A 16,682-nucleotide genomic window follows, 5' to 3' on the forward strand; every position below is an offset into this window, starting at 1 on the left:
TGAGTGATCTCTCTTCTAGTATTTTTTTTTTTGCACATGAATCATTTGGTGATATTCTGTAGCCTGTTTATATTTCTCATGCATCGCTCCACTTCCCCATTGGTCCACTTGTAATTTTAATTCTTCAGAGAATTTGATGTCTTATGAGTTGAAACCATAGCATCACCAGAATAATGGTGTCAAAAATATTTTTATATGCTTATACATGTGTGCCAGCCAGCAGTTTGAACAAAGTCTTAATGTGGAACTTGAATTTGAACTCAAGTATCGATCCTGGAATTAGAAGGATTAGGATTATCAGGCAAAAGTCCGACTCTGTCCATTCATGTCTTTTATTATAACTAAAGATGGAAACACTGGGACTTTAATCAAAAGCTTAGTTTCACCCCTAAATGGTCCCATTCACCAGTCTAAATTTGAAAGTGACCAAAGTCTTGGTCACTGGTCCTGACACGGATCTGTTTCTTGACTCTCTGCTTCCTTGTGATTTAAACCTTAAGGAGGCACCATCTATACAATTAGTTTAGTTCTTGGTAGACAGACATTTGCCATAAATTTCCTGCCAATAGAATTCCTAGTTCTTCAGGATTTAGAGAAAGTAAAAAAGTACTGGATTTAGGATCAGAGCACCTGGATTCAAAACTGGCTCTGCTACTCATTCCCTATGGAACGTTGGGCAAATACTTTGAATTCGGTGGATATCAGTTTTCTCATTTGTTAAAAAGGACATTTGGCCAGATGATCTCTGCATTCCCTTGAAGATCCAAATCCATAATATTGTGACTTACCTTAACACCTCCCTACAGCATGGCAGAAATCTGAAAGGATCCAAACACCCAGCATTTTTGCTAGCCAATGTCTTTGTCTTAATTCCCTGATCATGGCTATTCAGAGTAGCTAAATCTCAGGGAAAAATTTCCCCTGAAACCTCTTCCTGTTCTTGTCTCCATCCAGCTCAGTCCTATTACTTCACACCATTTCTTTTTTCACCTGCCCTTCTGATTCACTGGGTCCTTTCTTTTCACCTTCTTTCCATATTCTTGTGCTTATGGAAATCTGACTTCATCCAGAAAATGTAATAGTCCTAGATGCCTTCTCCAGTGCTGGTTGCTACTTCCTTAATGTCCCCTGATACCCTGAGTCAGAAGGAGATGACATACTCCTTACTCCCCACTGCCATTTTCAAATCTGTCCTCTGCTTCTCCCCTTTGACATTTGCTACATTTATCTATGCCATCTGTTCCAAATCTTTGTTGTCCTGATTTACTGACCTTCAGGCTTCTCTTCCTCCTTCCCCTAGGATTTATTACCTGGTTTATATTCATTCTTGCCTCCTCAATCCTTTCTTTCTTGTTTAGAGAATTTTAAAAAAAATTAATTTTCCAGTGAACAAAAATTTCTTTTCTCTTTTCCTTTTTATTTCTCCCCATTTTGAGAAAAATAGTAAATCAAAATCTTTGTGACAAATTTGCTTAATTATGCAGAACAAATTCTTGCACTCTCTCACCCTGAATGTTTCCTTTATCCCTGTGGCCTTCTTATCTTGGAACAATTCCTTATCCCTTCCATTCCCTCTACCACTATTAAATTCCTCTTAGAATCTCTGTTTTGAAAAAGGGCATAAGACTATCATCTTTAATTTCTACTTCTAACTCTGGACTTTACTATCCTTCTCCTTCACAGATATCTGTTTTTTCTCTCTTTTTTTGCTTTTCAGTTCCCTTTTATGGGTTGTCTTAACCTTCGTGAGGAGAAGTCTTTCTTTCCTTTAGCTTGTATTTGTATCCCCAGCTGTTCGCATAATACTTGGTACATAATAAGCACATAATAAATTCTAATGGACTTAGGTTGACTTCCCCCGGCTCCTTCTGTCAGAGGTGGGTAGCATGCTCCATCATGGAATCATCATGGAGTCTCTGGAATCATGATTGGTCATTGAGTGATTGAAGTTCTTGCATCTTTTAAAGTGTTTTTTTTTTTTTTTTTTTTTTTGCAGTTATTTCTATTGCATAAATTATTCCCCGGCTCTGTTCATTTCCCTCTGCTTCATTTTATGCAAATATTCCCAGGTTTCTCTAAAACTCTCCTCTGTGTTTCTTATAGCACAGCAGTATTTCTCTACATTCATATACTATAATTTGCTCAACTATTCTCCAGTTGATGGGCATTCCCTTAGTTTTCACCTCTTTACCACCACAAAAACAGATATTATAAACACTTTTGTGCATATGGGAAATTGACCTCTTTCTTTGATCTATCTGAGGTATAGTTCTAATTGTAGTAGTTGGGCATTTCAATGTACATGTTGAAATCTCCTCAAACACTCTGACCTCCTAGTTCATCAATCTCAAATTCCATGATCTATACCTTCATTGTACCTTAGTTATTCACAAAGAAGTTATTCACTGTTATTACTCATAAGTTTGTGATTTTGAACTCTAAAATTCTCTTTAATCATAATCTCTTATTTATCCACTTCTTAAATCTGTTATTTATTGTTCCCATCGATAGAGATCTACAATATCTGTCCTTTCCAGTTCTCCCAGCCCATTTCTTCTACTTTGCTCTTATTTTCTTCCCTTAATATTTAGTGACTATAGAATTAATCAATTCAACTATATTTTATTCTTCACTATCAATTTCCTGGGCTCTTTCCTTTCTAGTCTTATTGGGACTCCACACTATCCATTCCCATCCAAATGGGCCTTCTTGCATACAATATTCCATCTGCTCATGCTCAGAATATATTCTCTTCTGGGCCCAATCTCTTAGAATATCTGACTTCCTTCAAGATTTGTCACTTGTATTTTCACAAGATCTTTTCCATACAGTCTCCTTTCCATCTCCAATAGGAGGTGGATTTTATAGGATTGGAATCATTGTTTCATCTTACAGCCAACTATTGGTGAAATTATATGACTAAGGCTGCATTCTCACTTGTAATCCAAGGAATATTGTGAACATTTTTCTTTTTTTTCTTCTTGGAGTTGTTTTTATTTTAATTTTTAGTATTTCCCCCCAATTATATATAAAGACAATGTTTAGCATTCATTTTTACAAGATTTTAAGTTCCAAATCTTTCTCACTTCCTCTTTCTTCTTTTTTGCAAAGCAGTTTTATATATCATCTAAACACTTTTCTATTTAAGTCATAGTTATAAAAGAAGAAACAGAGCAAAATATGCTTTGATCTGCATCTAGAGCCCAGCAGTTATTTATCTGGATGCAAATAGCATTTTCCTTTATGAGCTAAATCATTCATAGCTGATTATCACATAATATTGTTGATACTGGGCACAATGTTCTCCTAGTTCTGCTCATTTCATTTTGTATCAGTTTGTACAACTGCTTACTCAAAAAGTTTTTATTGCCCATTAGTATTCTATAACATTCATATACCACAACTTGTTTAGCTATTTCCCAATGGCATATACTCATTTTATAATATTTTGATTCCCCAAAAGGAATATTATACTTTTTTATGATCTCCTTGGAAGACAAAACTAATAATGATATTGCTGGATCAAAAGACATACACAGTTTGGTTGCCCTTTGGGCATAGTTCCACATTATTCTCCAGAATGGTTGAATCAGTTCACAGCTCTATTAATAGTGCATTAGTATCCCAATTTTCCCACATGCTCTCCAACATCTATCATTTTTTGGTCATATTAGCCAATCTGACAGATGTGAGGTGAGTACCTCAGTTTTTTTAAATTTGCGTCTCTCTAATCAAAAGTGATTTAGAGCACTTCTTCATATGACTATAGAAAGCTTTTTTTTTTCATCTAAAAAGTGCTTGTTTTTATCCTTTGACCATTTATCAATTGGAAGTAGCTTATATTCTTCTCAATTTGACTCACTTCTCTATATCTTTGAGAAATAAGATACTTGCTATAAAGAGTGTTTTCCAGCTTTCTGATTTTTCTTCTAATCTTGGCTTTGTGCAAAAACCTTTTTAATTTAATATAATCAAAATTATCTATTTTACATTTCATATGCTCCCTATATCTTATTTGGTCATGAATAATTCCCTTCTCCATAAACCTGACAAATAGGCTATTCTTTGTTCTTCTAATTTGCGTATGGTGTCATGCTTGATATCTAACTCACATACCCATTTTGACCTTATTTTGGTCTATACCTAGCTTTTGCCATATAGTTTCCTAGTTTTCCCAGGAGTTTTATATAGTTTCCTAGTTTCCTAGGAGTATAAAAATAAAAAAAAATTGCTGATAATAAATTATGTTTCTGATCCCCACATTCAGTTTTGAGCGCCCATATAGTTAAAAAACTATAGCTTTAACAAATCTTAAATTTGGGCTATGTAGTATATTTTTAGAGGGTAGAACTAATCTGTGATTTCATTGGTATTAGCAAGTCTAGATGAAGTAACTCCCTCTATTGATAAAAATCTGCACCTGATCTGTATTTTATAGTTTTAAATAGTTGCTTTGGGCACTGAGAGATTAAATGACTTGTCTGGGGTCATGTCAGATGCAGGATTGAACCAAATCTTTACTATTCTTAGGATCTCTATGTATTATCTCAGATTGCTTACTATCAAGAAAATTAAAAAAAAAATAAAAAAAAATAAAAAAACCTTCTTACATGAAATCACCTAACTTTAGAAACCTTCTTAGTTTTGTTATTATAAAAAATATTCTTATGGTTCCAGTCATTTCACTTTGTATCAATACATAGAGGTCTTCCCAGATTTCTCTCAAACTATTCATCTAATTATTTCTTACTGTGTAATATATTCCATTACATTGACAAATCATAATTTGGACAGCTGAATTCCCCAAAAGGAGAACCTCTTCTGTCTATTTTCTATGCTACTGGGAAAAAAATGGCTACAAACAATCTTATATGGATGAGTCTTCTTCCTTAATTTCCCTGGAGTAGAGGACAAAAGTTAAGCATAATGTAGGGGGAATGGTTCCAAATTGCTTTTCAGGATGAGTGGACCAATGTGTAGGTGCCTCAATAATCCACTTGTATGCCTTTTTTATTGTAGTCCTTGCAACATTTGAGGTTAAGTAACATTCAATTATATACTTAAAAAGCTAGGAAATGTGCAATAAAGTTTTAATTTAAAAGATTTACTTCAAAATGGTTTAAAACATAAATATTTTGTTTTTTAGAAAGGACTTTTAATTATCTGGTAAGTTCTATTCATGCTAATGCACTGGTATAACATGTAATATAAAAAATTTAAAATATTCAATTAAAAATAAGGTTTTTTTTTTTTGAGAAAGATTTTAGTTATATGTAAAGTTCTATGCATTTTAATGCAGTAACCTGGTATATGTATGTGGAGCAAAAATGTCACAACATGTCAGTTGAAAGCATTGTTAAGGAGACCACATGAATGCAGTAACATATTAATAGCCTGACCTTCAATGATATCTTCTCTCTGCCTAATAGTTTCCTTCAAAGCATTTCCTTATTTGTACAATAATTTCATTTATTTTGTGAGAGATTCCAACCTTTCCTGGCCAAGTTCAACAGGTTTCCCCAGTTCCCCATTCCTACCTATACAAAGAGGGAATTTTAACTGTAAAATCTTGGAACAATGATCTCCCAAAGATGCTAAATAGCAACCCAAATTGAACTTATGCAGAAAAAGCCTAATTCACCTTTGTCTTTTATCTGGCACTTGAAACTCAAACATTCATTAAAATATCATAGAGCAATGAAAAACATGGGAAAGGGACAATGCCACACTCTTTTTATTTAAAATTTTCATGACAATACATAGAAAAGCAATTATGTGAAAGAACAATGTAAAAACTAACTAGCAATCCCCTCAGGAACATCAACAAAAAGATTATTTCAGTGTGATACTAAATACATACAATATACATTATTCAAATTTTTATAGTTTTAATATTTTGCCCTTTTAATTCTCAAGTTCCACTTAATTTTTCTCCTCTTTCCTTACATTTCTAATTTCATACACAATTTATTTTTGTTCGAGTTTTGGTAAAATTCCATTAAGGATGCTAATGTTTCACTGGGATATGGAAGTGTCCAATTATTCTCAAAGGCTTTACCAACAGAATGCAAACACTGGCTGAATCCATTCTAAGCTGGAAGTGTTAGTTCAGGGTATGAAATCAGACCAAGTTTCATCCAAGGACCAACCTATGTAAGTCTGGTGAGGATACCAAAAGTTAAATAGTTTTGGCCACAGCAATTCATAGACTTGTCCACTAAGGACTGGAGGAATTACAGTCCATATCAGTGGACTTGAATGCTCACAAAAATGGTAAAGCTACAAATGAGAGGAAAAACAATATATCTACCATAATATGGAAAGCACAGCATTAGAAGTCATAAAGACCTGTGTTTGAATCTTGGCTCTTACTATTTGTATGATCTTGGGCAAATCACATAACAAGGCCTCCAGTTCCTCATCTGTTAACATGAGGAGTTTGGATTAGAAAATCTTCTTGTTCTAAAGTCCTATAATATGAGATCACTTAAAAAAAAGAAGTAGGAAGGAATTTTATGATATGATAGATTTTTTTTTCATTTATAGGGAAAATTTCAATTTTTTTAGATTTGGGACATTTCTGTGCCTTAGTCATGGTAGGCAAATCATTCATACCCATTTTACTGCACAGGAGTGAGGTGGCAAATCAAAGCTAAAATAAATCAACTTTTATCTAGCTAATAGAAGTGAGAAATGTTTAAAGTCTATTGAATTCTCTAGATGACAGGTATCAGGAAAATCACTTGGATTAAGTAAATAAATATCAAAAAATATAATTGGGAATTTAAAAAGTTATTTTTTCAGAAAAATACCTACAAAGTCCTATCACCACAAATTCTTTAAAGTTCTATTATAAGTTACCAAAATATTTTCTGTGCAAGAAATGTATTCTGAAACATATATATTATCAATATAGTATTGACATTAAGTACACATATTAAGCACTTAATACATTTATCTGGAATTAAATCAACTTAACTAAGTTTTCTTTGGCAAGGAAGTCTTCAAAAATTAAGAAAGAAAAAACTGAATTTTAACATCAAGCAAAGTAAAAAATGTGACCTAATTAAGACCAAAGTAATTTTAAAAGGGGAAAGTGCAAATGTGTAACTTAAAGTTCCCAGGATGTAAGTATAAGTCAGATTCCTTCAAGCCAAAGCTTTAATTTCAGACAGGATCTCTCAAATTTCACTGGAATTTGCCATTGGATCTGGAAGGCAAGTTCTATATATCATTGGCAGTATTTGGAGAAGTCAGAGGAAGGGGTTGTTTGTAGGAAAATAACTCTGATATAGGTCTATTGGCTTAGCTATATTGGGTCTTAATTGTCTAATTTAAAAAAGAACTATCCTATATACTTCTTTTCATGCTACAGGAAAAGTAATTGAAATTAACTTAAAGAAAGAATGGCTAGGATTAAGCACTTGGGTTTTAAGTATATATTTTTAATGAAAAGGAAGAAAAGAAAAAGTGTAGTATTTTCTGTGAAAATGAAAACCAGTGTGGTCAGATAAAGCCCTCCAAATGAGTTAATCTCACAGATGGATCAGAATCTTTGGGTAAGTACAATGGCAGACTTGGGAGAACAAGATAAGGTTGAATTAGGAGTCTCTGAGGAAATTGGTTATTGTAGATAGCACAGTATAAGACATGAGGCCTCCAAAGAGCTTGTGGGGATAAGAAAAGGGGCATAAGGCAACAGAAGCTCATCCAACTTGGATAACTTCCTAACTCTACTTTCAACAATGTTCTCTCGCAGGTATTTTCCTCCTTGAAGTTGGGGGGGAGGAAGGGAGGAATGTCATATTTTATTTCACTTTTGTATCTCCAGGGCCTGCCCTGGTATCTTAAACACTTAATGAAAAAAGTGACAAACTTCTGGTTCAAATACCCTCTCCATTGATTGCTATCTGTGTAGATCATGACAATTCACTTAAGGTTTCTCTGGGCCAGTTTCCTGATTTGTAAAATAGATATGTTTGTGGGAACTAAATGGACTACAAATCTCCTTTCTCTAGACCAATACGTTAGGTATTTCATATTTGCTGAATCAGAGGTGAATTTTATATGTTATTCATAATTAGTAGTTGATCAATATCCCTCCAATTATTTTGTCTATTGGTAGCCAGGTGGCTCAGAAAGATCCAAATCTGGAATGAGGAAAACCTTAATTCAAATACAACTTGAGGCACTTAATAACTGTGTGACCTGGAGAAAATTACTTAACCTGTTTGCCTCAGTGTACTCATCTTTAAATGGGAATGGAAATAGTAGCATTTAACTCCCAGGATGATTGTAAAGAGCAAATGAGATTATACTTAGCCCAGTTCCAGGTGCACAGTAAACCCTATATAAATGTTATTTGTGATAATTATATTACTGCCCTCAGTAGAACATAGAAGGTTATTTTTTCCCCCCCTGTTTTTGTATCTCAGTACACAGTACAATGCCTTGACACAGAAAAGGCACTTAATACATGCTTGTTGAATGGAATTGAAATGAATTATTAGGCCACTTAATTAACGTGATCGTTTTCACGACCCCAGCAGATCATTTCTGCACACAGGCCCACAAGTAGACTGCTGAGGCCGGCTGTCCGGGCCTTTGCTCACTGACTCAGTTATAAGTGACTGGAGACTTCTCTGAGCAGAAAGGGCTCACCCAGTGGTAAGGCACTTTGAAAAAATAAAATTGCTAGCTGCAGGTGGAGGGCTGATTATTATTTTATGAATAAGACTGCTGGACAGTGCTATGTTTGGTGACTCTGCTGGAAGATATGGTTACACTAGAATTAGATGGAACAGATTCTTGAAAATCTAAATTTTGCAAGGGGGCTAGTGTTCCAGATCCAGAAACCACAGTCTTTGAGGCTTGCAGATTAGAGGCAGGGGTGAGCACTCTCTCTGTAACGGTCACATTCTGTCCTACTGCTAAACTGGGGATTGTCTGAATGGGCTGCAGGCTGGAGCTCGGGGCCAGGAACCTTTCTCTCTCCCTCACAACAACATAATGGGAATCGGACAGATCCTGAACGCTTCCTAGGCTATTAGCCAGACCACCATTAGGTTGGATCATGTGTTCTTGGACCACTACACTGCCTTCACCGGCATGATGCTGGACAAACTGTGTGTCCACCAAACTAGAAGCGGGAGCATAGACCCTCTCGGTGACCATAAGGCTCTGGGGCTGCTTGGAGCTAAGGATCAGAGTACTGGGGGGCAATGTGGAGGCAGTGCCGTAGGACCTCTCTGTTATAACAATATTTCCAGTAGGCAAGGGATCAGGGAGGGTTCTTGCCACCTTCAACCCCTGTCTGGAAGATAAGGTTCTTTCAGAGACTAATTCCTGAGTCAAGGTCTCTGAAATGGATTCATTCATTGGTTTGGGAGCTGGGAAGCTGATGCTAGAAGAGGAATGGGACTTTTCTGCCTGAAGGGTATTCTGCTCATAAACTGAATGTGAAACTGCATTCATGCTAGCTTCAGCGGGAAGTTCATATTTCAGGCCAGTTTCGCTTTCTGTCTCTATTTTTTGGCCTGTGCATATTTCTGCTAGCGTCTTGAACTTAATTCCCAAATCATCCAGGTAATGGTCATCCCATTCTGCTTCAATGAAGCTGCAGCATCCAACAGAATCATGAGAAGATTGAGTTTCTTCCTGAGAATAAAGTAGGAGACAGTCTTTCCCTGTTTGAATTTCATCATTGTCGGCATAGGAAGCAGCTTTCTAAAAAGAAAATGAGAATCAAAACATACATAGTTTAGGAATAATGTCATTTTCAAATAACTTGTATGTGTGAAAATTTAGAATAAAGAAAAAAAAATTAAGCAGGACCCCAAAATCTACAAAAATAAATGCTTCTCTCCTATTTTCTCTTAAAAAAATTTTTTTTAATCAAACAAGAATACATGTAAAGGGCTTAGCACACTGCTTGGCAAATAGTAGGTTTACTTTCTTCCCTCTTCCTTTCTAACTATGAACATTCCCTTACCAATCCATTACTCTTTGAGTAATACAAAGAAGGAAATATTAAAAAGAAATCTGAGGAAGAAAAAGGAGAACTGTTATAATTTATAATGCTTTAGACATGGTAGAGCAGAATTAAATTTGTAAAAAGAACTAGAGGATCATCTCTTGGCCTCTTTTAATTATTTCTCATCTTCCTGGTTCTTTCCCAAGGCTATAAACTCAACCAAATCTTGAGAGTGTCCTTATATTGCTTTATTTCTGACCACTTTGGGACGTTTTGCCTTATCTGTAAAACAATCTTTTTGGTAACCATACAAATAATCTTTTTGGCATTTGAAAAATGTGACCAGACCAATAGAGTTGCTCTCAGAAAAAGTGATGCACAGATACTCTCAAGGTCTCTCTTAAGAACTTTGGAATTGATTGTGTGATGTGGAAGACACTGGCACTGGACCACCCAGCATGGCATGCCCTCATCAGAGAAGATGATGTGTTTTATGAGCAAAGCAGAACTGAAGTAGCTCAAAAAAGACATACAGTATGAACAAAATTAGAGAATCCACCTCAAATGTTCCTATGGATTATTTGTGCCCAACCTGTAGTACAGCATTACAAGTTTGTATTGGGCTGATCAGCTACACTTGGACACTCTGTAACTTGAATATAACACAGTGATGTCAATTTTGATCCTCTTTGAGAATGAAGGACAATAAATTCAACCAAAGCACTATGTTGTTCTCAAGAATGTCAAACTCCTGAAAGCAACCTGTCCTCATCCCTGCCTATAACTCTCAACTACCAAGAGGAAGGAGTATTTGGAAAAGCCATATAAAAAAATCCAATCAACAAAACTTTCCAAGAACCAAATCTCATCTACTTGTGGCATTAAAGCATCTTAATTAAAAAAGGAAAAATAGTAGTAATAATACCCTCCCTCCTTTTTATTCTCCTTAAATTTCTCATGAATATTTTCTAATATTTTATATATTATGATGTTAATTGTAAAATCAAATATTTCAGTTCAGAGCAATATAACATAAAGGATTGGGACTTAATTTTGCTCATTATTACTAAATTTGCTTTAAAAATGAATTAATAAATGTTTTTGATTTTAAGCTTTGATTATTCTTAAAAATTTGCCACACTCATATACAAATGATCCCAAACAGGTCCTTACCTCAATGAAGTAGCTTCTCAGAAATTCTTCATTCAGTGCAGCTGTGTTTGTCCTGGATCCAATAGTCCCCATGGCTCCAGAAGCCCCCATCATTGTAGCACCACTCATGGCTGCAGCTGCTCCCACAGTTGTGACATCTCTCCTGGCTCCAGTCATCCCTGCAGTTCTTTTAATTCCACCAGTCAGAAGGCTTCTGTGCTCTTCCCATCCTCCATCTACCACAGTCATAGTACGATGACCTGAGCTACTTTCTCTTCTAGTTGTTTCACTGCTTATCAAGACTCCTGTTCTACTTCCTCCTCCAGCAGATGCTCCAGAATTTCCTGCAAGATCTGTTGTTATGAGAGATGTCACTACCTATGAAAACAAAAAATTACATTAGAGATTTAGGAGGAGTGGAAGATCTGTATGTGGTTTTTAGACTATGACACTTATGAGATATAGGCAGAATAAGTGAGTGATGGTGTCTAAAAGTAATAGAGTACTTTCTTGCTGAGGAGCAGGGCTTAATTTGAACTGATTCTCTTTTTCTTCATTATGTACATGATACTGTCTCCTGGAGTCTTTGAGTACCAACCCAATGCAAGAATTATCTGTAATGGCTCTTTACAAGTCCAAAACATTGGGCTAATGCTCTGCAATATAACTGAAATTCAAAATAAAAATAATTTAAAAATTTTTTTTAAATAATAGACATGCCTTATCTTCAGGTGGTGCTCCTTCATTGTTCCAAGGATGAAGCATTTCTACAGTACCAGGTATGGCTGTGAAGCCTTTGGCTCCTGCTCCCCCACAGTGGCACAGAAGCAGTAACAAGGGTATAACTGCAGAGAAGGAAAAATTAAGTAGAGGATAAGTTAGTTTCTACATGCTAATAATATTGTGCATTCAATTCAGGTGTAGAAATAAATTTATTACTCACTCCTCCCTATAGCTAGATAGTATCTTGAGAGCAGGAAGGGAGGATATCTAGTCCAATCCCTTCATTTTACAGATGAGGAAATTGAGAGCCATACAGGAAATGGCATCCTTAAGGTCACACAAGTGGAAAGTGGTGCATTCAGTTCTAAATCCAAGTCTTTCAACTGAGCCAAACTGTCCCCATTTCTGACATTCTACTTCATGGATAAATTTTTCCTCTTCATCTTGTCCCTCCTCTAGTAAGTTTGTTCAGTTGTGAGCTCAAGCAAAGACTAGGAACTCTTAGAGGTATCAAATAAACAGCTATCTGGCTACAATAGAGCCTTTAACACTCCTGGATGCTGTCCTAATCAGATCAAAGGGTAATTGAGAAACAACTTAACAAAATAAATAAAAAATACAATATAGCACAGGTAATGTTAATAACTAGGTTTCTAAGTCTAAGTTCATAAAGATTCTTATTGATACTACCACTTTTGGATGCATAATGAGAGTGTCTCAAAGGGTAAAAGTAGATAGTTTTAGTTCCATGGAGATTTTCTAAAACCACCATATCTTTTAAAGGAGTGGAGTGACATTTATTCTGGAACCATCATAGAATATTTCTGTCTTTTTTCTATTTTCAAGATGATAAATCTTAACTAGTTGGCACAGTGCAGACAGCAAGGGACCTGGAATTAGGAAGATTCTTCTCCCTGAATTCAAATCTGGCTTTGGATACTGTGTGACTTAAACTAGCAATTGAATAGCTTTGCCTCAGTTTCTTCATTTGTAAAATGAAAACCCCGGCAAATAATTCTGGTATATTAGCCAAGAAAACTTCAAATGAGGTTTCAAAGAATCAGACATAACTAAAAAACAACTGAATATCAAATTCCTCAACAAGACACCCCTATTTTCAATCTCTGGCTCAGAGTTCTTAACTTTTTATGTCTTGGGAAGCTCCTTTTGGTAGTCTAGTCAAACTTATATTCATTTTCTTAAAATAATTTTTATTGCATAAAATAAAGAATATAAGGCCAAAAGAAATTAGTGATACTTAAATATTTTTATCAAAATAGATTAAAAAGCCATAGACCCTAGGTCAAGAATTTCTGTCCTAGCTTATAATATTTGAATATAATCAATTTCTATTATCTAAATAATCAAATCAATTTTAAGGTTCACTGCTAAGTCTTAGAGCTTGCCAGGTAGATCTCTTATATGGGTAAATTTTTCTAAAAAAAAAAAAAAAGAGTATTCAAAACATAAGAAATCTTCTGAATTTAAAACAAACAAACAACAGTAACAAAGCAAGTTTCATTTGACACTTATTATAATGTTTCATTAGAGAGTAAAATTTGGTGTAAGATATATCTTGTCTTCAACGCCATCCAAATTCAGAAGCACCAAAAGAATTTCACTATAAGGCATTTTTTAATTTTAGGCAGTTTCCGGTCATATCCATCTTTTTTGAGTTCTCAATGAAGAAAGAAAAATGACCTTCTATTTTACAGAGGCAGAAATCAATGTCTTAAGAATTACTGACTTGACTTAACCATATTCAAACAAATCTGAAGTTGTGACAAAGATAGAGATGGGTATTTCTGAATCCCTTAGTTCTAGACAGCGACCCCACTATTGGCTGATTCATCATTTTTTTTTTCAAAAGGTAGAAACATATATTCTAATAATGTCAGGTAGCCATCGTAATCAGTAAAAAGACTGGAATCAAAATTTGGTAATGTCTTAGTCTAACAGAATAAGTAGGCACTCAGGATGCTGTCTGTTTGATCCAGTGTTCAAACTACTAGTTATCTGTCAAGTTCTTAAAATATGATAAGTCAATAAAGAGAAGCTATTTTAATACTTACGTAATAACAGAAGAAGTGCAAAAATCATGAGCCCAATTGCTCCAGATCCCAGTCCTACATAACTATCAACCAGTGGTTGAATGCACCCACTACCACTCACACAGCTGCAAACGGTCAATGTAAGGATCTGCTTTTCAGGACAGTTTAATCCTTGATTATCACTCACTGACAGGTGGATTTCAGTTCTTCCCACTTTTAATTCTTTTGGTATCAACCATGCACTTGTAGCTGAGGTGTACAAAGTAGAGAAAGGAGAAGAGAAAAGACAACGTTTAATAATGGGCATTTTCCCCAGTCATTAAAAAATTCTGTTCTGTTCATAGATTAAATTTTTATTTCTTTGCTTCCTTAATAAGTTTTTACATATAAATCATATAATTTAGTACAGAAGGATCAAACTAGCATTGAAGACAAAAATTAGCTATCTGGGCAAAATGACAATTCCATTATTCTTTCTGCTTTCACAAAAGAAACTATTGGATTTACCACAAACTGACACCCTGGTTTCTTTTTCTACTCTTATCATCTACTCTCTCATGATGCTTCTTCCATTATACTTTCCCTGATTACACAACTAGAAATTACTATTCTGTCTTCTGAACTCCTAAAGCATTATATTTTTCTCATGCTTTCAAGTGTACTTGGTACTGGTACTTGACATCAAGAGAGATATAGATTTAAATTGCATCTTTGACAGTTATTAGCCCTGGATTTTGGGCAAGCCATTTATTCTTTCTGAGGTTCAGATTCTTAATCTGTGAGATAAGAAAAATAAAACTTGTAGCATGTACCTCTCATAGATTTTTTTTTTTTGGGGGGGAGTAAACATCAACTGATATAAAGCATGAAAATATCTTTGTAAACTTCACAGTCCTATTTAAATGTTGGTTATTACTTATTGTGTTTATGCTTTCTCTCTATTAGACTTTTAAGTACCACAAGCTAAAAATTTATACATCTCTATGACAGCTATAGTACATAGTATATATGATGCATGTATTTTACTATAATATAGATGTTATAATCACATTATTAACAAATATATTTAATAATCCATATAATTTTATAATACAATATGTTTATAGAATTGTTTGTGATAATTACATAATAAATGTGATTTATAATAAACAAACAATAATAGGTCATTATTAATATAGATGTTATCATTATCATTAACAAAATTGCCATGAGGTTTTGCCATATGACATTTCCCTCTTTATTTCATATTATTTTTATATGCTTGAGATGAATTTCAATGCAAGAGCTAGGACAAATTGAGTTCCTCACCTGGTCTCTGATTACATTTAAGAAAAAGTGAACACTTTGATACCTTCCATCAAGCATTCCTAAAACTTTTTCAAGCCTTAGAAAGAGCAGGTGATTTTTGAGTTTTGATATCTACTCTGAGTCTCAACTGAGACACAGGTAACTCAACAGAAACTCTAAGAAACTGGCAATCATCAGGATGTGAGAACCCCTACTTCTTCTCACTTACTACTAACAATAGCTAGTATTTATATAGCACGTATAGGTTTGCAAATTTTTGCATAAATATTTTCTCAGTTTATCCTCAAAGCAACCCTGGAAATAGACTTAGCTACCCTTCCAACAACTAATTATGACTAGCATTTATATAAATGATTTTAAGGTATGCAAAGCAATTTACAGAAATTATCTCATTTTATTCTCATAACAGGCCTGGGACATATGTGACTACTCTCTGCAGCTACAAAAGAAAAGCTATTCATTCATCTGAAAAGCTATATCCAAATACATCTATGGATTTTAGTGTGCAGAATCTAATATTTAAGGAAATAAAAAAAGATGAGTCTACAGATGAAAAAGGAAACTGTAATTATGAAAATGATCTGGACTTTCCTAATTATGCCTACCTTCTTGGTGTCCAAAGTACCAATTCTCTGCCATTCCAGGTGGTTGGTCAATGACAGCAAAGGTGAAAGGAGAACTATATGGATAACCATCCAGATCCCTAGCAGTAACATTCACATAGTGTGTATCATCACAGATAGTTTGCACTGGATTTATGAGCTCTGGACAGTTATCATTAAAATCTTTTACCACAATTTCAATGGTACCAGTGGCTGTCTGTCTAGGAAAATCTGAAAAAAAAGTGCATTTGTTAAAAATCTTGAAAGAAGTCCATGTTATTAGTTTTCTTTTCAATTTGATGTTGTATGAGCAATATATATGGGCAGAATGATAAAACTATTTAAAAACTTACCTTTAGTTATAGCTAAGATTGTTGCATAGTAAGTGCCATTAATGACATATTTAGATTCATAATCAGGAATTTTAGCAAGTCTGATTTCAGATGTGACTGAATCTATTGTGATCCAATTGTCGATATCTTCTCCTTTGGCATACCTGTTCGGAGATTACAAATAAAAATGATTAGGTTGTAAACAAGTTGACCATTATTTTTTTTTATAGAAAATATGAAGAGCCAAATTTAAACTTGATGTCAGAAAAAAAAAATTTCTAATGATGATGGACTATCTTCCTTTAAATTCCAGCTTCTCATCTCTTCTATAGGAAGTTTTTCCCAAGCCCTCTTAATTTTAGTACCTTCACTCCATTTATTATTTCCAATTTATCTTGGGTATATACATATATACATACAAATAAACATGTATATATCTGTTCACTGTTTCCTTGATTAGACTGTGAACTCCTTGAGATTAGGGACTACTTTTTGTTGCTCTTTGTATTTCCAGTGCTTAGCACAGAGTGTGGAACATAAT

At 34.5% G+C, this 16,682-nt stretch overlaps 1 protein-coding gene across 1 annotated transcript in view; it reads right to left on the bottom strand.

The window, feature by feature from the left end:
- Window positions 1-5,711: 5,711 nt before the first annotated feature.
- Window positions 5,712-16,682, bottom strand: part of DSG2 (desmoglein 2) — a 40,011-nt gene continuing 29,040 nt past the window's right edge. Inside the window, exons 10-15 of the mRNA XM_051973767.1 lie at window positions 16,163-16,305; window positions 15,813-16,040; window positions 13,921-14,148; window positions 11,846-11,970; window positions 11,147-11,503; window positions 5,712-9,726 (exon numbers count right to left, since the gene is read on the bottom strand). Of these exons, the coding sequence (XP_051829727.1) occupies window positions 8,725-9,726; window positions 11,147-11,503; window positions 11,846-11,970; window positions 13,921-14,148; window positions 15,813-16,040; window positions 16,163-16,305 (2,083 nt within the window). The 3' untranslated portion in view covers window positions 5,712-8,724. The remainder of the gene's footprint in view (window positions 9,727-11,146; window positions 11,504-11,845; window positions 11,971-13,920; window positions 14,149-15,812; window positions 16,041-16,162; window positions 16,306-16,682) is intronic.

This window comes from Antechinus flavipes, chromosome 1 (assembly GCF_016432865.1).
Source record: "Antechinus flavipes isolate AdamAnt ecotype Samford, QLD, Australia chromosome 1, AdamAnt_v2, whole genome shotgun sequence".
Lineage (NCBI taxonomy): Eukaryota > Metazoa > Chordata > Mammalia > Dasyuromorphia > Dasyuridae > Antechinus > Antechinus flavipes.